The sequence below is a fragment of the Aquarana catesbeiana genome, linkage group LG01 (assembly GCF_042186555.1).
Source record: "Aquarana catesbeiana isolate 2022-GZ linkage group LG01, ASM4218655v1, whole genome shotgun sequence".
In the NCBI taxonomy this organism is placed as follows: domain Eukaryota; kingdom Metazoa; phylum Chordata; class Amphibia; order Anura; family Ranidae; genus Aquarana; species Aquarana catesbeiana.
The window spans coordinates 186,872,480-186,895,364 of record NC_133324.1 but is presented as its reverse complement, the minus strand read 5'-3'; the positions used below and the strand labels follow the sequence as shown (position 1 = coordinate 186,895,364).

Below are 22,885 nucleotides of genomic sequence, written 5' to 3'. Positions count from 1 at the left end.
AAGAATAAAAACTCAGCAATTATTAAATACCAGCAAAAGAAAGCTCTATCTGTCTCAAAACAGTAATATAAAATGAATTTGGGTACAGTTCTAGATGATGGAATCCTTGTCAGGCAAGCTGGCACAGCACTGAAAATGGAAAAATGGCCTGGTAATAAAGGGGTAATACAGCTGGTACTCAAGTGGTTAATACATAAAACTCCCCAAACTACTACACAATCAACTATCTATATGGCAGTATCTACATATTATTGTCAAAGGGATGGATGCCAATACATTGTAATTGTTTCCTCTTTGCCACATGTATGGAGTACATGAAGCCATAGTAAACTCAGGACTCCTGATCAGAATTCTTTTTCTAGGTGAGTAGCGTAGAAAGGACGAAAACCAGGAGGTCAGCCTGACAGCCAAATTTAATTTTATAAGTAGGTCAGCAACGGCAGATTCCATATTTCTCTCATGACATGTTTCCTTTAATGGCTTTAGGGCTAGACCGAACAGTAGTTAAACTTCCTGTGGACAAACAGCTTGATAACAACAAGTGGTAATCAATGTGTTAAAAATGAGGTGATTGTTAACAAGAGGCTAAATCACTTGGTAGCATGACATTAAAATCTCCCATGTAGTTTAACCTTTACGCTAGTTTTCAGATAAGGAAGACAAATGTAGCCTTTGAGTACACACTGTAGCTAATAATATACGACCCACTATTTCTTGAAAGCATCAAGTTACTTCCCAAGAGATTAAATTGGATTAGAATCAAACTTCATGACCATTAATTTGCAAGGTTGCATCACTCGATAATTAGATTCACTTTCCAAATACTGAAGTTAGGCTTTGACATTGTTCTTGAAAATTAAGTATACAAGATGCCTTGTGTGAGTGACTTTGAAATGCATTCATACAGTGCTATTCATGAAAGGAATTAGAGCTATTGTCTTCATCACAAAATTAATTAGGTACATTAGAACTAAGAGTGTGCGAAACTGACAAGTTTGGGAGAAATGAAAAGCCTTTAATTAACACACCAACTATTTGAAGAACTATTAAAGAATAATACTACTATGTGTATATGAATCCCCATTGTTTTTGACCCTTTTCCGTCATTGTTTTCTTTATTAAGTGGTCTTGCATAGCAAGACCACGTAATGTTATCTCACATATATATTATTATTCTTATTATATCCAAATTTACCACCCTAACTCCTCCCACAGTTTTTACACTACATAGACAAGTAATATACCGAAACGTGCGGATTGTTCCTGATTGGTGTGTTATTACTTTGTGGAACGTTTCGCCGAATGGTTCACAAAATATCATCGTTTTTGCGGCGAAATTGGTCCCATAGGCGAAATGTTCAAAACTAGAGTGGGAGGTGACAAAAGCTGAAAAATCAGAACATGATTTCTAAACTGTCGCCACTCCCTCATTTTCAAGCCCACCTACACAAATCTTATATCAAAATGTTCAGCTATCCCTGCTGCCACTAAACATGTCCACAGCTAAGCCATAGTCCTGATAGTTTCCACAATATGACCATTTGTTTGCAACTCACGCCGTCCATTGACATTCATTGAAACTACACTCTAGCCCCTTCAAATTTGAAAGGCAATATCTAAACTGCGTCTGTGCCTCCATTTTTAATATTTCAGAGACTTACTATACATCAAAATCTAGGTCTGGTTCTTGTGATTCTCACAATATAAAGCTCTTCACTGTAGGATTTATAGTTTTTAAAATACGATCGTTTGAAGTACTGCACAGTTATAACAGCTATCATGATCCTGTGTATTGAGCAGTGGTTATGAAGCATAAACAGGGCATAAGCGTGGCTAGGAAACAGTGGTTGTAAACACAAGGTGCTGAGACCCCCCCCCCCCCCAAATGCATGTGGTCATACCTTTATCTGCTAGACTTGATAATACTTGTAGAATACTGGTGCAGGCAAGAACACTTCACACAATTTCCCCAGAAATTGTAGCTTTTCTAGTTTGTAACTTTATTTCAAATACTGAAGTTAGATGTGTTTTATGTCTTTTGTTAACTTAACAATACCAATAACAATAACAGTAATGCTGGCAAGTGGTTGGCATTCTTGCACTATAGCATTGTATACAAATTCTCCAAGGACTTTTGTAAGTCGTCCCTTTGTTTGCAGAAGTTTTTTCAAGGTGCTCTAGTTTCCTGACACAACATGGCTGAAGATTGTTGTGCTTTCACACTTACCACCCCAGTGTTAATGTTTGTGTCCTGGTATGATTGTAATAGAGTAAGCGGGGGTGATTTATTAAAGAAGAAGAGGCTGTTCCTTTTTAAAGTGAATGTTGGCAAAAAAGGTGAACCGATGTTTGCTCTGAATACCTAATTATGTGCAAGGGAAATTAAAACACAACCGCACTTAGTCCGTTCGTGTGTGGACAAGTCCGTTCGTTCTGAAAGTCCGTCGGAACTCTGCCGAAAGTCCGACAGGAAGACCGTCGGACCTAATTTGCCGGAAAGTCCGGTCGTGTGTACGTGGCATAAGAGTGTGTGAAACTGACAAGTTGGGGAGAAATGAAAGGCCTTTAATTAACACATAAACTATCTGAAGAACTATTAAAGAATATTACTACTATGTGTATATGAAATCCCCATTGTTTTTGATCCTTTTCCGTCATTGTTTTCTTTATTGGTAACATTATTTCAAATAGCTAGATGTGTTTTTGTCTTTTGTTAACTTAACAATACCAACAACAATAACAGCAATGCTTCCAAGTGGTTGGCATTCTAGTAAACTACAGCATGAGGCTCCTGTATGCAAATTCTCCAAGGACTTTTCTAAGTCGTCCCTTTGTTTGGAGAAGTTTTCTCAAGGTGCTTTAGATTCCTGACACAACATGGCAGAAGATACCACCCAAGTGTTAATGTTTGTGTCCTGGTATGATTTTAATAGGGTCAGTGGGTGTGATTTATTGAAAGAGAAGAGGCTGTTCACTTAGCAAAGTGAATGTTCCCTTTTAAAGTGAATGTTGGCAAATAGGGTGAACCTGGGTTTGCTCTGAATACCCAATCATGTGCAAGGGAAATTAACTGGTTCCCAACCTTGTCACGCAGATATACTGCTGCACAATGGCTCTCTTGGGTGAAATCCTGTATGGGTACGTCCTACCATTTTTCGGCCACCAGAGGGTGCGCGCCCACTTCATGGTGGGGGACCCGATGCGCGTGGCCTGCAGGCAGGATCACCACTCGCGATCGCCTGCAAGAGCGCCAGCATGGGGATTTGTGTATGTAGACTAGAGGTCGACCGATATATCGGCCGGCCGATATATCGGCCGATATTTGGTGTTTTTTACTTAATCGGCATCGGCCGATTGTGCTGATAAAAAAAGCCGATATAGCTTCAGCGCGACTTGCAAAAGACTTCTGTCATAGAAGTCAGTGCAAGTTGCCTGTGTGAAGCGACTTCTCCCCCTCTCTGGGCAGCCTGCCAAATCTGATAAAAAGAACCTGAAGGATACAATGTTTACACTTCTGAATGAACTAAATTCCGTGTGTAGAAGTTCTCAGTTTAACCATTTAAAGACTAAATCTTTTCTGACATTTGTTGCTTACAAGTAAAAATCCTGTATTTTCTGCTAGAAAATCACTTAGAACCCCCAAACATTATATATATTTTTTTTAGCAGAGACCCTAGGGAATAAAATAGCGGTTGTTGCAATATTTTATGTCACACGGTATTTGCGCAGCGGTCTTTGAAATGCAATTTTTTTTTTTAAAAATACACTAATAAATTAAAAAAAAAAAACTAAGCAGTAAAGTTAGCCCATTTTTTTTCATCCAGAAGTTTTGATTAGCTGTTTTTGTGTATTTAATATTTAAGAGAGGTGTTTTTTTATATTTTTTTTTATCTAAATATTACATACAAGTAAATGTAAAAAATTTTCCGTATCACTGAAGGTTGCTTTCACACTGGAGCGGGCATGCGTTGACAGTAAAATGCTGTTAGTTTTAGCGGCTCTTTACCATCATTTTAGCAGCGCTATTCGGCTGCTAGCAGGGCGCTTATAACCCAGCTAGCGGCCGAGGAAGGGGTTAAATGCGCCCCTGAAGCGCCGCTGCCGAAACGCTTTGCAGGCGCTTCGGCAGCGGTGCGCATTCATTTCAATGGGCAGGAGTGGTGGTATACACCGCTCCAAAGATGCTGCTTGCAGGACTTTTTTTAAACATCCTGTCAGCGCATCGCCTCAGTGTGAAAGCACTCGGGATATCACACTGAGACTGCTGGGGAGCCGTTTGACAGGCACTTTACAGGTACTATTTTTAGCCCAAAAGCGCCTGAAAAACGCCCCATTGTGAAAGGGGTCTAATTGTTAGATTTTATGAGATGAAGGTAAAAAAAAAAAAAAAAAAATCGGCCTAATATATCGGCCCAAAAAAATCGGCATCACATATCGGCCATCGGCCACCGCGATTTGTAAATATCGGCATCGGCATCGGCCAGAGAAAAACCCATATCGGTCGACCTCTAATGTTGACACACAAATCCCTGTGCTGCCAGAGGAAAGGAGCCATATCGTTTGTTCCTATTAAGTAGGATAAACGATATGTCACCTCTCCTAGTCAATCCCATCTCCATACAGTTAGAACACACTGAGGGAACACACAATTAACCCCTTGATCGCTCCTTAGTGTTAACCCCTTCCTTGCCAGTGACATTTACACAGTAATCGGTGCATTTTTATAGCACTGATCGCTGTATAAATGCCAATGGTCCCAAAAAAGTGTCAGAAGTCTCCGATCTGTTGCAGTGTCGCAATGTCGCAGTACTGCTAAAACTCGCAGATCACCGCCACTACTAGTAAAAAAAAAAAAAAATTAAAAATGCCATGAAAATGCCATAAATCTTTCCCATAGTTTACAGGCACTATAACTTTTGCATAAACCAATCAATATATGCTTATTGGGATTTTTACCAAAAATATGTAGAAAAATATACATTGGCCTAAACTGATGAAGATGAAATTTGTTTTTGTTTTTTAAATTTGGGGGATATTTATTATAGCAAAAAGTAAAAAATATTGTTTTTTTTTTTAAAACTGTCGCTATTTTTTTGTTTATAACACAAAAAATAAAAACCGCAGAGGTGATCAAATACCACCAAAAGAAAGCTCTATTTGTGGGGATGCAAATTTAATTTGGGTACAGCATCGAACGACCGCGCAATTGTCAGTTAAAGCGACGCAGTGCCAAATTGTAAAAAGTGCTCTGGTCAGGAAGGGGGTAAAATCATCCAGGGCTGAAGTGGTTAAAACAGGATTTTTACTAGTACAAGATTGGGTATTCAAAGTGAAGTGAATTTATTAGTGAATAGCTTCTACTACTTTAGTAAATAAACTCCATTAGTGCCTTTAGAATTAGGGTCTGAAGTGAAGCTGAAGCTTTACGCACTCACTCTAGCCGCCTGCCCCCAGATTTTTATGATCCAGAATTTGAACTGAAGGACCCTGCAATAACAAGGAATAGCCAAATAAGACATACCTAAAAGGTCAGATGTAGAAAAGTTGTGATTAAGTCATAGGCTGATCCAGCGGATCAGATGCAGAGACATTGTTACGCAATAGGCCAATACTGGGAAATTCTTAGGCCATGTGTACGGACAGAACAAACAGGAGATAAGTCAAGGCAAATTTAAAAATGTCTGGGAAGGCAGTGTTTAATTAGGGTCAATATCTAAAGGGTCAGCCACCCAGGGATTAACAAAACACACAACACATCTAAGAAAGAGCCTTGATATACCTTACATTTGTCAACCAATAGCAGACTTTAAATAAACTGAAATGGAGAGTACAGTTGTGCTGTTTGGTGAGCTATTTATTTTTGTAGGGTCAGCACATCCAAAACCATTGTCAGTGTTTGGTAGATCCTGCCTGCAGGCCACGCACATCGGGTCCCCCACCATGTCGGAGGTCCTTTTTAAATCTCCAATGGTGAGATTTCCATCAAAGTTTCCAGGTCTTCACACCTGCTAAACTCTTTTTTAGGAGTACCACTTTCCCTGTAGACATACAAGAGAGTTAATTTACCACACAGATTATTTCATATCTATCAGAGACTTTAAGCAGAAGATCTCTGTGATAGAGATTCCAAAATTTCTCACTTGCTGAAACCATTACAATTGGAATCCCTATTTTCAAATGTATTTTTATTATTTAAAGCCCAACTACAGCTAAAATGTTTTACATTTGGAATAAATTGGAGAAAGGTTAAAACCTTTGTGAAAACTTAAATGTTGTCTGTTTCCCCTTCGGAGATGCTTCCCAATACTTCTTGCATTGTTTTACGTATGTCATATGAAGAGGAAGTCAGAGAATCTTCTCAGTGGGAACGCAGACAACAATAGAAATTTGGCAAAAGTTCTAACTTTTTCTCACTCTGTCCAAAGCTAAAATTATGTTAAAGCTGGATTTGGTAATTAGGAAAATGGGGTATACAGCTGGCGCAGAAGAAACACCCTGAAAGCTGGGCAAAAACAACTCTAAGGTGCATTGGAGCAGAACTAGAAATGATGGTACGGATATCTCTCTCAACGATGAAACTCCCACATGATAAAAGAAACCAGGAGAATACTCAATCCACCATTGTACACCTACAGCTTATATATTATTTTTGGGTGGCATTTATTCTATAAAGCTCCCTAAACATTACACATGCATAATGTAGCTAAAATGTTATTAGTAAATAATGTGTGCCCTTATATATTAAAAGATAGTCCTTATATATACTAAAAATAATTTTTAAATACCATTTAAAGTTAGGTGAAACCTTTGAGTGCTGAGACCACACATATAAAAAAGCAGAACAGATGTAATATGCCATAGAAGATGCTCATTATCAGGAAGGTCCTATATTTTATTATAGATTGCATATTGTAACAGTTACCAGTATCTTAGTACAAACATTTATTTTTGGTTAAGATTTCTAGTATGTGAATGGTTCCTCTTGGGAAATGATCTTTTGTTCTGTTTTTGGTTTGAACAGCTACTGAATGATCACAAATTTAGAGTACATCATGTTAAATATTCAAGAAAAGGACGTGAAGCTGTTTGATATGCCAGACACTGAAGAGCCCTTGTTAGACATGTAGCCAGCTCAAATGTTGGTGACAGCAAGCACAAGAGAGGAAGACAATATCAGAATTAAATACAATTATGCAGAGTGTTCAGTGGATATGCACAGCACATTTTCTATCAAATCCAAAAAAAGTAAATGAGTATTTATTTTGTATATAATAGACATTAACGAATTCCACTATTCATGTTGAAAATAAAATGAGGGACACAGGAAGTCTTAAACCTTCAAACTATACTGCCGCCTACAGGAAGATTAGACATTGTCAAACAAAAAAACCTGTAGACCAACCCAATGTATACATCTACTAGTAAACCTAATTTTTTGCTTGTGTCCTAGTGTCATGTCTACCCCAACGCAGGTGGTCAGACACTATAGCTAGCTACTGTGTGCTTCACCTATAGCAGCCCCCTTTTCCTTAAGGCAGGCAGGCCTACCGGTACTTGTTTGCCCCCAGGTTTTTTACACAATGCTATAGTGCCTGGCCACCACGCCAGGGCAAATGCAAACAGAGCAAACTGCATACTACTTGCAGTTAGCAGACAGATAGCCTGGTTCTATGACAGTCCAGGTAAAAGACAGGCTGAGTTCAGGGAAAAGTCCAATATCCGATCTAGGTCATACACAGCGAAATCCAAATTAGTGAAGCAGGGCAATCAGACAGGCAGCTCGATCAGGAACAACAACAGGTATTATTCGCTATCCCATGGAAAAGGAAAGAGCGTTTGGCTTGGTTATAACAGGTGACCGACCATATCAATTACCCAGCAGTTGGACACAGACAGGGAGAATGCAACAGCCAAAACCCGGATGCTGAAATAAGGAGCAGGAGCACTTAAGTGATCCTGACATTACCCCCCCGAGGAGGGGCCCCCGGACCCTCAAAGACAAGCTGGACATCCAGCACAGGACCATCAGACTGGGCAGAGGTCCATGAATCTGCAAGGTCAGGTTGGTTAGCAGGGGACGTGTCACAGGAGTCAAGCCTGATAGCTGAAACACGAGCAAAATGCAGAGAGCCCTAAAAAAAGGGTTGAAAGCCCCACCTGGCTGAATGAGGCAGTTTATCCAAAGGATGGCTTAAACCTCTTAGACTGGTTAGAATGGGTGTAGTAGAAGTAGGGTGAGGCCAGGTTACAGAAAATCCTGAATAAAAGGCCCGTACACACGATCGGACTTTTTGACAACAAACATGCAAATTAGCTGTTTTGGAGCAACATCCGACCATGCGTACGCTCCATCGGACAAACTTTTTCTGTTTCCATCGGACTTTTGTTGGCTGTGCGAACGGACAAACTTTCCGGCAACAAAAGTCCGATGGAGCAAAGTCCGATCGTGTGTACACAAAGGCATTGGACTTTTGTACAAACTATAGTATGCGGCCGCGAGAATGTTTCCAGCGCAAACCCATCACGCTGCTTCTCGGCGACAGGGTACTATACATCTCGCGTTAGCTGCAATAGGAAAAACACATTTTCCTATTGCGACGAGCACAAGAGGGAATTCCCTTCTGGGGGCATACCAGGCCCTTAGGTCTGGTATGGATTTTAAGGGGAACCCCGTAAGCCAAAAAAATGGCGTGAGGGTCCCCCCAAAGTCCATACCAGACCCTTATCCGAGCACGCAGCCCGGCCGGTCAGGAAAGGGGGTGGGGACGAGCTAGCGCCCCCCCTCCTGAGCCGTACCAGGCCGCATGCCCTCAACATGGGGGGTGGGTGCTTTGGGGGAGAGGGGCCCTGCGGGCCCCCCCAAAGCACCTTATCCCCATGTTGATGAGGACAAGGGCCGCTTCCCGACAACCCTGGCTGTTGGTTGTCGGGGTCTGCGGGCGGGGGGCTTATCGGAATCCGATAAGCCCCCTTTAATAAGGGGGCCCCCAGATCCCGGCCCCCCACCCAATGTGAATGAGTATGGGGTACATGGTACCCCTACCCATTCACCTAGGGAAAAAAAGTGTCAATAAAAAAAAACACACTGCACAGGTTTTAAAAGTAATTTATTAGGCAGCTCCAGGGGTCTTCTTCCGACTTCGGGGGCCGGGATCTGGGGTCCCCCTTAATAAGGGGGGCTCCTGGATTCTGATAAGCCCCCCGCCCGCAGACCCCGACAACCAACGGCCAGGGTTGTCGGGAAGAGGCCCTTGTCCTCATCAACATGGGGACAAGGTGCTTTGGGGTGGGGGGGCTGCAGGGTGCCCCCTCCTCCAAAGCACCCACCCCCCATGTTGAGGGCATGCGGCCTGGTACAGCTCAGGAGGGGGGGCTGCTCGCTCATTCACACCCCCTTTTTGGGGGGACCCCCACACTGTTTTTTTGGGGGAAGGGGGTTCCCCTTAAAATCCAGACCAGATCTAAGGGCCTGGTATGCCCCTGGAGGGGAACCCATGCCGGTTTTTTATTTAAAATTTGGCGTGGAGTTCTTCCTGAAGATTCATACCAAACACAGTGCCTGGCACTGGCGGGGATCCAAGTCAGATCCCCGCACCAGTGTGAACCCGGCTCGCCAGGTGTCAGTCTCGCCAATAAAAGTGGCGAGATTGACACAATATCAGACAACAATACAGAAGTTGACCAAAGGGTGGTGGTAAAGAGCTGGAAAAACCACGTGATTTGGTGAAAGTTGGCTGGAAAAGTCCTGTCGTCTGTATGCAAGACAAACTTCTGGCCAACGCCCTTTGTACAAAAATCCAAGGGAAAGTTTGTACAAAGTCCTATCGTGTGTATGAGGCTTAAGAAAAAGCAGGAAGCTCAATGGGCATGGGCTGGACTGACATAACTGATGCAGTGGCAGACTGAGCCGCATCGCTAGGTGTCTGAATCGCATCACCAGGTATAGCAACTACCTGAATCGCATTGCCAGGCATAGCGACTTGATCTCATCACCAGGTGTAGCGACTGTCTGAATCGCATAATCAGGTGTAGCGTCTGTGGAACTTGCGAACAAGTTAGCCTGGCTGTGTGTCCAAGGGAGTTTAGCGACAGGCAAAGGTAGGGGTAATGCAGGAAGCTACATTTCTGAGGACTTAGAGGAAGTTTCCAAATAGGGCTCAAGGCTTCAAGACAATGGATAAGTTTGGCTTCTAGGAGGAGAGGATTCAGGCTGTAACAATTGGCTGGAGAGGTGACCTGTAGAGAATTCAATTGACTTGTCAGCGTCTTTTGCTATAACAGAGTCATATAAAGGCACATGGTCATTCAAACTAGAGTCACATTTGTAAACATTGTCTTAATCAGAATCTGAATATGACTGTAATAAAGGCACATGACTGGTACTGGTCACATAAAAGTTATAAATGGGCAACTGGTCAGCAGTTTTAATGCAATTCTGCATGCAGGTCTGGGACCAGGACCTAATCTTCTCTGTAGCCCAGTCTGTGTGCGGGTTGTGAAGTTTAAGCCAGGGATACCCTAAAATAAGGGGATAGGCGGGAGATGAGATCAAGTAGAAGCTAATTGTCTCCCCATGAAATTCCTCAATAGTCAAGGTAATAGGTACAGTGCACAAAGTGACCAGGCCCATGGACAAGGGAGAATTATCAACAGCTAAGACTGAGAAGGCTCTGTGTACCTTAGTCACTGAAATCTGTAGACGGTGTGCTAGGTCATAGTTACATAGTAGGTGAGGTTGAAAAAAGACACAAGTCCATCAAGTCCAACCCATGTGTGTGATTATATGTCAGTATTACAAATACTTATCAATGAAAAAGTGATGAGAAAACTTGGTAGAGCTACGTTGTGCAGGAACAAATATTTTATCTCTGAGGGAAACTGACACAGTATAGTCTATGGAAGCCGACCCCACCCGCACTAGACACTTGGCGTTTCTCGGCTTGTTAGGACAGCTAGCGACAAAGTGGCCATGATTGCCACAGTATAAGCAGAGTGCCTGAGATCTCCTTCTAGCCTTTTCCCCAGAGTATAAATGGGTAGTGCCAATTTGCATGGGCTCATCCTCCTGGGGGGGTTGAGAGGGCTCAGGAAATTAAGACAATGTGGGCAGCGTACTAGGGGGCAAAGGAACAACCCTCTCTGTACACCTTTCCCTTAAATGTCTGTCTATACGGATAGCTACATGCATGGCATTCAATGACTTTGGTTCAGGGTAGTGTACTAAGGAGTCTTTGATGGAGTCTGATAAACCTGAACTGGCTTCTTAGAGCTGGGTCATTCCGCTCTGAATCAGGTGCCCAGTGGCAGAAATCAGAACAGTATTGTTCAGCGGTGCATTTATCCTGACGTAATGACCTAAGGTTAGCTTCAGCTGAATGGTACACATTCAGTAAACCTAAGGCCTTGAAAAATGCTTCAACTGACCCTCTGGCTGGGTCGTCTGTGGGGAGACTAAACGGCCAAGACTGGGGATCTCCCTGCAACCATGTAATAATCAGGTTAACCCACTGCACTTCAGAACCAGAAGGGTGTGACTTAAGCTTAAAGCAGAGTTCCACCCTAAAGTGGAACTTCCGCTCATCGGATTCCTCCCCCCCTCCCGTGCCTCAATTGGCACCTTTCAGGGGGGAGGGGGGTGCAGATACCTGTATAATACAGGTATCTGCACCCACTTCAGGGAATAGCTAGCCGCAAATGCCCGCCCACCCGTGTTGTGTTGTGGGAAATACACAGTTCCCACAACACAATGGGGACCAGTGTAGGCGCGCAGCGCGACTCGCGCATGCGCAGTAGGGAACCGGGCAGTGAAGCCGCAACGCTTCACTTCCTGATTCCCTAACTGAGGATGGCGGTGGGGGCAGCCGAGAGACGAGTGATCGATCGGCTTCGGCTGCTGATATCGCTGGACCCTGGGACAGGTAAGTGTCCATTTATTAAAAGTCAGCAGCTACAGTATTTGTTAAAAGTTTTTGTTTAAGTGGACCTCCTCTTTAAAGTATAACATACAACTATTTTTAAAGTTGGAAAACACATGGGGGTAACCAGAAAAATGATCAGGCGGGTTAACTTTGGGCTCTGGCTCCTGCGTTACTGCTGGAGGTGCGTTTACACGCACAGACAGTTCCTGGACCTGGCATGTTAGTTTGCAAATTTCCTTAGCAAATAAGCGAGCCTTTGTAGAGTTCATCTTGACAGAAAATGTTGTGTTAAAGGCTTGTAATGTCACTATACTGCCACCTACAGGAAGATTAGACATTGTCAAACAAAAAAACCTGTAGACCAACCCAATGTATACATCTACTAGTAAACCTAATTTTTTTCTTGTGTCCTAGTGTCATGTCTACCCCAACGCAGGTGGTCAGACACTATAGCTAGCTACTGTGTGCTTCACCTATAGCAGCCCCCTTTTCCTTAGGGCAATCAGGCCTACCGGTACTTGTTTGCCCCCAGGTTTTTTACACAATGCTATAGTGCCTGGCCACCACGCCAGGGCAGATGCGAACAGAGCAAACAGATTACTTGCAGTTAGCAAACAGATAGCATGGATCTATGACAGTCCAGGTAAAAGGCAGGCTGAGTTCATGGAAAAGTCCAATATCCGATCTAGGTCATACACAGGGAAATCCAAACTAGTGAAGTAGGGCAGACAGACAGGGAGCTCGATCAGGAACAACAGGTATCATTCGCTATCACATACAAAAGACAGAGTGTTTGGCTTGGTTATAACAGGTGACTGACCATGTAGAAGGGCAGCAGGACTGTGGCTTCTGAGCCATGGACCACAGACCTTGTCTGATTTCTGAGTCACTCAAATCTTTTTTAGAATGAGGATACCCCTGAGAAGTCACAGACTTTTGCTATTACTTCCATAATAAAGGAGACCATTTTAGCTCTTATTGGTGCAAAGGAAGTAGAAACTATAGGATCAATCTATAGCTTCAACAGATGCTGCTTCCAGCCGTGGGTCATATTGGTATTTAATAACTTTTCCTTTGCATCTGCTTTTCCAGTTGTTTCTATATGAAGATTGAGAGTGCCCTTATAGGTTGTTTGCTTTCCTAGGTGCTTGCTTTTCATTTGGGGTGGATTTAATTTAGTTGAATTAGTTTGTTCCCACTGTGTAATCAATCTTGTCTTAAGGCAAATATTACATTGGTGGAGGATGCACCTGCTTTTGAGGACCCAACCGATTGAAAACTCTTTCTCACTGGCAGATTCTGCCCTCATTTGTCAAACCATGTCTAAGTAGATAAAATCCCTTAAAAGGGATCTTACTATCACTTCTGTTGCGGTGACATCAGCACGTCGCTCCGCCCTGACGTCACCACGTTTGCGCAGCTCCCAGGAAGGACTGGCTACTATATTGAGCCGGCTGGCTTATCTATTTTCATGGATGTTTTAACACTTCTTTTTGTAAGTGCAACTCTTTTTTATATATTATTAAAATGTAAAAGATTGTACACTATGGAAGCCTTATTTATTTTTGGGGTTCTTATATGATCTGGTCCTTCCTGAGTGGCTGATGCTTTGCAGTGTGAACCCCCTGGATAAACCAAGGCCCTGGCTGGGTTTATAGCCACAAGTGGGAAAGACCTTCCGTAATAGGTGGTCATATTGAGCTGGTAAGCGGCCATTCATATGAGGTGGAGGCTTTCTCTGAAATACACACACCATTCTGGTGAATGTTTAAGTTCACCGTGGAATTCATTGGATTTCCTGTCACTATATGGACTCCTTTGTTGCAGTGTGTTTATATTTGTTTTTTTCCTCTTCATTCAATACATAGCACAACTTTAATTTGGACTATTTGATTTGTGCTGTGTGTGTCTCACAGAATAGTTGCTGCTTTTATGTCACCATTTGAATTTGAATTTCATTTATATGTTTAATTTAGGACAGCGCAGTATTACCCACTATTTATAACAATGTTTATATTTTTATAACAGGCAAGAACTTATGTTTGATAAGCCATCTCCCCCTTCACCATTATATTTCATCACACGTACTAGTATGGACTTACAAAAAGTTATGAAGGATCAGGTACGTAGCAATCTTGATAAAGCACTAGTGAACTAGAATGACCATCACAGTATCATTACTTTGTTCCACAGATACTACTAACATGTGTGCTCATGCAGGGGGTTATCTGATTGCCTTTGCAGATTGAACAATGCTTTATAAGGTTTTTTGCTTTCCCTTGGGCAAAGTTTAGGTTTAGGATTCTGAGGGTGTAAGTCCTTCTTTTTTTCTTTTTTGATTGATTATAAAGCAAACTCCAGGTTTATTCACATGAGGTGTATACCATTTTTCTACTTTTTACTGTTTCATTCATGCTGTACAATATGCTTCCAGTGCTGTGACTAAGGGGGCTGTAGCTCGCATACATTTAAGTTGTACGGTCACTTATTCACTCCTTCTACCCTCTTGTCCATTCAGGGAACACCTTGTTTTTTGTGAACACTATCACCACATATACAGTATCTCACAAACGTGAGTACACCCCTTACATTTTTGTAAATATTTTATTATAACTTTTCATGTGACAACACTGAAGAAATGACACTTGGTTACAATGTAATGTAGTGAGTGTACAGCTTGTATAGCAGTGTAAATTTGCTGTTCCCTTTAAAATAACTCAACACGCAGCCATTAATGTCTAAACCGCTGGCAACAAAAGTGAGTACACCCCTAAGTGAAAATGTCCAAACTGAGCCCAATTAGACATACTGTTACAAGGTCTCAGATGTGAATGGGGAGCAGGTGTGCTAAATTTGGTGTTATCGCTCTCGCTCTCTCATACTGGTCACTGGAAATTCAACATGGCACCTCATGGCAAATAACTCTCTGAGTGTCTGAAAAAAAGAAATGTTGCTCTACATAAACATGGCCTAGGCTATAAGAAGATTGCCAAGACCCTTAAACTGAGCTGCAGCACACTGGCCAAGACCATACAGCGGTTTAACAGGACAGTTTCCAATCAGAACAGGTCTCGCCATGGTCTACCAAAGAAGTTGAGTGCACGTGCTCAGCGTCATATCCAGAGGTTGTCTTTGGAAAATAGATGTATGAGTGCTGCAAGCATTGCTGCAGAGGTTGAAGGGGTGGGGGTCAGCCTGTCAGTGCTCAAACCATTTGTCGCACACTGCATCAAATTGGTCTGCATGGCAGTCATCCCAGAAGGAAGCCTCTTCTAAAGATGATGCACAAGAAAGCCCATAAACTGTTTGCTGTAGAAAAGCAGACGAAGGACATGGATTACTGGAATCATGTCTTGTGGTCTGATGAGACCAAGATAAACTTATTTGGTTCAGATGGTGTCATGCGTAGGTGGCGGCAACCAGGTGAGGAGTACAAAGACAAGTGTGTCTTGCCTACACTCAAGCATGGTGATGGGAGTGTCATGGTCTGGGGTTGCATGAGTGCTGCCGGCACTGGAGAGATACAGTTCATTAAGGGAACCGTGAATGCCAACATATACTGTGATATACTGAAGCAGAGCATGATCCCCTCTCTTCGGAGACTGGGATGAAGGGCTGTATTCCAAGATGATAATGACCCCAAACACACCTCCAAGATGACCACTGCCTTGCTCAAGAAGCTGAAGGTAAAGGTGATGGATTGGCCAAGCATGTCTCCAAACTTAAACTCTATTGAGCATCTGTGGGGCATCCTCAAATGGAAGGTGGAGGAGCGCAAGGTTTCTGTGTCTTATGCACGCAGAGAGTAGGCTCGGAAGCGAGCCTACAGCCCAAAAACAGAAGGACTCAGGTTCAAACCCAGGCCCATGACAAAAGTTTAGGAGATTGTCTTCAGAAGGTTGGAGGGGTTATCAGGAGCAGAGTGATTTGTACATATGGGAGTGGAGGATCTGGTATACTAAATGTGCATTCTGCTTACCACAATAGGTTGCCTACAATCGTGTATGTGTTAGGTGGGGGGCATGTAGGCAGATGCTCAATGTATGTTTTATGTGACTAGCTCATTTACACTGCTGCCTTATTTTATGTTGAAATGTTATAGCTGTTATACTGTGCTATATGGCTGCATTTGAGTTGGTGCCTTCAGGGTTGTAAAGAGTTAACTGTGTTCATAATGCCGCCCCCTCTGATGGATTATAAATACAAGGGGAGGCTAGGAGAGATTGATTTGTAAATGAAAAAGGAGCAGGACTTGTGAGAGATATGTGGTTGGACTGTTGCACTTCTTTGGCCCCTTGCCACGAACCTGATCGGGGTTCCAGGGTACAGAATTTGTGTTCTATATGGGGTCAGGACCTGTTTCACTTGCTGGTGGCACTGTGGTTCTCTGGGTGGAAAACTGTGGTTCCAGTGTCCACCAGCGGGTGCCTCTCAGCAGCCAGCAGGCTCCAGCAGTCAGCTCCACCTGGCCACAGCTGCTGGGAGGGTACTTAAAGAGGAGCTCCAGCCCCCCCCCCCCACAAAAAAAAAATTATAGTCAGCAGCTATAAATACTGTTGCTGCTGACTTCTAATATTAGGACACTTACCTGTTAACATGATCCCACAATGTTGGCACCCCAGCCAAATTTTTTGGGTGCTACCGCCACCATTCCTTGTAGGAGAAACCGGCAGTGAAGCCTTTGCGGCTTCACTGCCAGTTCCCTACTGCGCATGCGCAAATGGCCCGGCGGTGGAGGAAGAAGGAGGTCGCCTGGAAGTGTGGATGGGTACCTGTCAAAAAGAAGTGGAGCTTCCTCTTTTGGGTGGATCTCCGCTTTAAGTGCCACCTCTTCTATCTCTCCTCACGTCAGTTGTTTTGGCTGCTCCTGCCTTGTACCCTGTTCGTGCTGCTGCCTGACTCTATTGCCATTTACTCTTGATCTTGCCCTGTACCCACACTCTGCTGCTGTTAGGTACCTGGTAGTTGAGCCCGACTGGTAGTAGAAGACCCCTCTTACAGTGCTGGTTCAGGAGCCACTGGAGTGGGAACAGTGGTCTCGTGAGCACAGTGTGTAGGAGTGCCTGGTGAAGGTTCTTGCAGAGGCTGACACAGGAGCTGGAAAGGAGTCCTTCAGGGATGGCTGAGCTGCGGATGCAGGCAGGCAGAGGCGGATCAGCAGGCAGACAAGTAGATGGTGTAGCAGCAGCAGAACCTAGAGCTGGATGAGAGGGCTGGAATGCAGCGATACAGGACACAGGCAAAAGCAGAGTCAGACAGTCCGGTTGGCAGGAGATCAGGCAGGTATTGGCAAATGGATAACCGCAGAGTAGTCAGGCAGGCAGGAGATCGGCAACGGGTCACAAGAAGATAGCAGTGTCAGGCAAGCCGGGTCGGATTGGAGATAGAAGAAGGGTCAGACGTAGCCGGGTCGATGAACAGCAAAGACAATCAGCAGACAGATTCAGGAACTCAGGTGCAGAGCTGCAGACGAACAGCACCACATGAGTGCAGCTGACATTCTTTTAAAGGGCCCTTGGCGCCAAACAGCACTAGCGTGCACGCATATTCGCCCGACGAGCACCGGCACTTCCCTGACAGCTGCCTTGTTCCCTGTTGTTCCTTTCCCAATTTTGTTTCCCCCTTCACACCCCCTTCTCAAGTTTTCCCCAGCCTTGCATGTGTCGCATTTGTATATATTTATTTATGTATTTAGATGTTTGGGTTGCTGCATTTTGTCTTTCAGTTTTGATTTTCATGCATGTTTATTGCTTGCTGGTGTGTAGTTAACTTACATCCACTGTAAATAAATCTCACTTTCAAGATATGTACATATGGTCTGGTCCCAGTTTCTTTGTGTAGCTACATTTATCTGGTCATCTCCTGTGATGATTCCTGACAAATTGACTGATTTCAGGTCACCAAAAGGAATGGACCTAAATATAGGGCAGGGCCACCAGGGCTATGTAAAGACTGTCAGTATGGAGTAGATGTTTTGAATTGTACTTGTGGAGGATATGTCAAATAAAAAGAATTCAGATGCCTGGTCTGAAGTTGTCCAAGGACACATTAAAGGAGTGCATGCATGGTGTATCTCATAACATGGTAATACCAAAGGGAGGAAACATCACAAGGAGAAGCTACAGTACAGGTGTCCCAAGAGTGGCTGAATTTGAGGGTTGCGTCACTGTTGCCAGCGACTACAATAGAAGTGTCTAATTGCAAGATAGGAGCCAACCATCCAGGAAGTGCAGTGACATGGCGTGGGTGACAGAAATCTCTGTTAGCGAAAGAACTAATGTACTTGGGTTCCTTCTCTAGTGGTCAGCACCCCAATACTAGGACATACTGTAGCATGGGGTCTCCTGGGTACTGGCCTGAGAGTCATTGAAGAGAGAGAGGCCTCGGAGGTTAAAGCACATTGCAGTGCTTTCTGGGATCCAGGGCTAAATAAAGCTGGGTGAAGGGCAGAAGTGAGTGTCCTGAAAAGTAAGAGATAACGTTTTCAACTATGTCTTAATGGGCAGCCAAAGTGCAATGGCTAGGGGAGCCTGGTGCACAGTTTGCGGGAAAGGCTTAGAAATGCTGCACAGAAAAGTAGTGGGCTGATGTGAAAAGTATGCAGGCGGTAGTCATTGCAGTGACAAGCAAACAGTGAAAGAACCAACATAAAGCAGGAAAAGTATCCCTTATTACAGAGTGCCGCATTAACACCATACACCATGTTTAGGCAATTATCTCTGGAAGCCTCTATGGACATAAGCGTCCATTACTCCATGTCCCCACATGAACTTGTTTACAGGCAGGCCTTAGCAAAACATATGTAGGGTGGTCTGCCTGCTTCTAGTATCTAGTTGATCTCCATTAACCACATACGTGCCTCATAGTATAGAGGTAAACTTTTATGGCTCCTGGCCATGAAGACAGTAAATTCAAGTGACTATGTGGAGAAAATGCCTTCCTTGTTCGTTAACCTTGTCTGCAGGTACAAGGCATACATAGACAAGCTAAATTTTAACAAATAAATGTTTACAATAGCCAGACCCCATGGTCACAGCACAGAACAGTACAATAAAAAGCACAGGAAAGATTTTTAGTGCAAGGTTGCTTGGTATCTCTACATACTTAATATTAAAAAAAAATAATGTTTTTTTTAAAATTACAATTAACCATTAAATAAATAGAATAGCCTGCAGTTTATATTGCGTTGTTGCTAGGACATTCTTTGCTAATTAATAGGATCTTCAACAAATTCATAACATCTCTCTAATTATTTTTAAGCCATGCAATGTCAAAAGCTAATTACTGAATTATTAATTTGTTTATAACACTTATTAAATGTAACATAAAACTGCAAGATGGCAAACTGAAGCTCAGAATGTGAAAACAGGGCTATTAATTAGGTATTGTTTAGTTCCTGAAAACAGGATATCAAATGTATCTCACACATGCATTTGTTGGATGCAATCCAATTAGCGCTCCACTCTTTTCAGTTTAAAATATGTCATATAATTTCTTTATATTTTTTGTTATTAATTTCTTGAAGATGGTCATATAATCCAACTACTAAATAACTTGAAAACGCTTAATTTGTATCAAAACCAGACATTCACTGCAGGTGAATCAATCACTGTTTAAAACACATGCACATGGAAGATCACCCAAAGTGAATATTTGGTGAACATTCACTGCATTAAAAAAATTGACCTTTCCTACCAGTGACATTTACATAGTAATCAGTGCATTTTTATAGCACTGATTGCTGTACAAATGTCAATGGTCCCAAAAATGTGTCAAAACTGTCCGATCTGTCAGCCGCAATGTCGCAGTACCGATAAAAATCGCAGATCACCATCATTACTAGTTTAAAAAAAAATGCCATACATCTTTACCATAGTTTGTAGACACTATAACTTTCAATAAACATATGTGAATCAATCTGCGCTCACACAGTCACTCATGAAAAATACCTAAATAAAAAGTTGAAAAAAGTTATTTGTATATATGACCAAACACTTGTAGGCATAAATGAATGCTGCTATCTCCTAAAAAATTAAATACTTAATTTTAACATAGATTTTAAACACACAAGAGATGTGCAAACAATATATTCACAATGTGTAGAAATTGTATACCATAAATGTATATGTACAATAAATAAATCAGTACAATAAATGAATCCAGATGAAAAAAAAAAAACACTAAAAAGTGGTTAAATGAGAATAAATAAACATCCCAAATAGATTCTAAATGGATTGTGAAAAGAGTGTTCACAAAAAAGGGGTTCGCAAAAAAATATTTTTGTAAATGATTGTGAAAAAAGTGTTCTTATTTTTTTCACAATCCATTTAGAATTTATTTGGGATGTTTATTTTTTTCATCTGGATTCATTTATTGTACTGATTTATTTATTGTACATATATATTTATGGTATACAATTTCTACACATTGTGAATATATTGTTTGCACATCTCTTGTGTGTTTAAAATCTATGTTAAAATTAAGTATTTAATTTTTTAGGAGATAGCAGCATTCATTTATGCCTACAAGTGTTTGGTCATATATACAAATAACTTTTTTCAACTTTTTCATCTCTTTTGTGTTTAAAAACTTTCAATATACACTTATTGCAATTTTAGAATATATATTGGCCTAAACTGATGAAGAAATTTTGTTTTTAAAAAACATTTTTGGGGATATTTATTATAGCAAAAAGTAAAAAATATTTTTTTTTTTTTTCAAAATTGTTGCTTTTTTTGTTTATAGCACAAAAAATAAAAACCGCAGAGGTGATCAAATACCACCACAAATACTCTATTTGTGGGGAAAAAAAGGACGCAAATTTAGTTTGGGTACAGCATTGCATGACCGCGCAATTACCAGTTAAAGCGACGCAGTGCCAAATTGTAAAAAGAGCTCTGGTCAGGAAGGGGGTAAAATCTTCCAGGAGTTGTTAACCAGCCCAGGGTGAAGATGCCAAACTGCACCCCCTCCCCAAGATATATGAGCATTATGTGTCAGAAACCCCCCCCAAAGAAAAGCAATACTCCACACACGGACCCCCTAAGCATATATTTTCCTTTTGCAAGCCAAAATTCTCCCTAAATTAAAATTCCCCTGCCTCCCAACACAAATCCCCCCCTCCCACCTCAAATTCTCTCCCCAAATCTCTTCTCCTAACACAAATCCCCTCATCGCCCATCCTGTCACAAATCCTCTACCCCTCAAAATTTCCCCCAAGCAAAAAGCCCCCCTGGCAAATCTCCCCTCCTAGCACAAATCCTCTACCCCAAATTTCCCCATGAGCGTACATTCTCCCCAAAACACATATCCCCCTCCTAGTACACAAATCACCCCCCTCCCCAATTTCCCCTCATAGTACAGATCCCCCTCCCCAAACTTTCCCTCATATCACAACCCCCCCCACACACACAAATTTGCCCTCCTAGAACAAACCCTCCATCCCCCTAATCCCCCTTCCTAACACAAACCCCCCCCTAATAAAAAATGGCCTTACCAGCCCTCCCAGCACAAATCCCCCCAAATCACCCTCACATGATATCAATGCCTGGGGCAGCCCCCTTCTTCCCTCCTTCTCCCTTGTCCCGGCCCTGGGAAAGTGACTCTGGGACACCTGCTGTCAGATCAGTACTTTTCAGAGTCAGCTTACCCTGCACAGTCCCGATCTGACAGTTCCAATGCAGTAGCGACCAGTGACAAGGGGATGAGCTGGAGGGGACAGAGCACCTCCTCTCGACTCTTCTGTCCTCTGGATTCGACTTGATACCTGATGCGCTGAGCTGACAAAAGTAGTGATGCTGTTGTCACTACTCCTATTGGCTTGTAGTGGCAGAAACTCTTCATGCTGTGCCCCCTTGACCTCACATGATACCAGCACCCGGAGCAGTCACCCCTCCTACCCCCCCTTGTCCCGTGATGCAAGTTTATCATAATAAATTATCTCTGCCCCTCATTTAGTAACTTAGCCTCAATACAAGTAAGTCAGAGGCTTGTCAATACATCCATTCAGGCTACTAGCATTTCCAGAATAGGATGTCCGCAAGGCACCGTCTGTTATTCTCTCATGACAGTTTTACTTTAAGGCCTGTTTCACACGAGATTCAGCTAGTATAAGAGAAGTATTAAAGGCAAGCTTTGACAAAGCATTTTCAGAGCTTTCAGCAAGCTTTGTTAAAGCTTGAACCGTTCAGCCTCAGTTTGTAAATGCTGAACACAGATCCTAATGGGAGTGCCGATTGCCACTTTAAACAAGATGCTAGCAGGCTTCATCACTATTTGAAGCTTGTTGAAAGCCTGCAGAAGCCTGCTAGCAACTTGCTTGTGGCAATCGACACTCCTATTAGGATCCTATGTTCAAACTGGAGTTGAATGATACTTTAACCACTTCCCTACAGGCCTATAGCAAAATGACAGGCAAAGCCGTGTATTGGCTTTTCCTCACTTGCATCTGACAGACGCGAGTAGAGGAGAGACAATACTGACAGGGGGGGTCTGCGCTGATTGATTATCAGCACAGCCCCCCAAGGATGCCCATCCAGGACCACCAGGGATGCCACCAGGGATGCCCACCAATGATGATCACCAGGTATGCCACCCATGGCCACCAGGGATGCCAATCTGTGCCCAAAATGATGCCAATCAGTACTGCCTACCAGTGCCTTCTTTACAGTGATGCCCATCAGTGCCACCCATCAGTGTCCATCCATGTCCATCAGTGCCACCCATAAGTACCCATCAGTGCAGCCTTTCAGTGCCCATCAGTGTCACCTATTAGTGCCCAGTGCCACCTATGAGTGCCCATCAGTGCCGCCTATCAATGCCCATCAGTGCTGCATATCAGTGCCACATATCAGTGCCCATCAGTGCTGCATATTAGTGCCCATCATCGGTACCCATCAGTGCCACCTCATCAGTGCCACCTCATTGGTGCCAACTCATCAGTGAAGGAGAAAACTTACTTATTTACA

General features: G+C 42.8%; 1 protein-coding gene across 2 annotated transcripts in view; it reads left to right on the top strand.

Moving 5' to 3' along the window:
- Positions 1–22,885, top strand: part of TMEM232 (transmembrane protein 232) — a 384,711-nt gene that overhangs the window by 345,613 nt on the left and 16,213 nt on the right. Inside the window, exon 13 of one of the 2 annotated variants that reach the window (XM_073624604.1) lies at positions 13,947–14,040. The exons of the other annotated variant lie outside the window; for it this stretch is intronic. Within the exon in view, the coding sequence (XP_073480705.1) occupies positions 13,947–14,040 (94 nt within the window). The remainder of the gene's footprint in view (positions 1–13,946; positions 14,041–22,885) is intronic. 2 annotated transcript variants of the gene reach the window in all.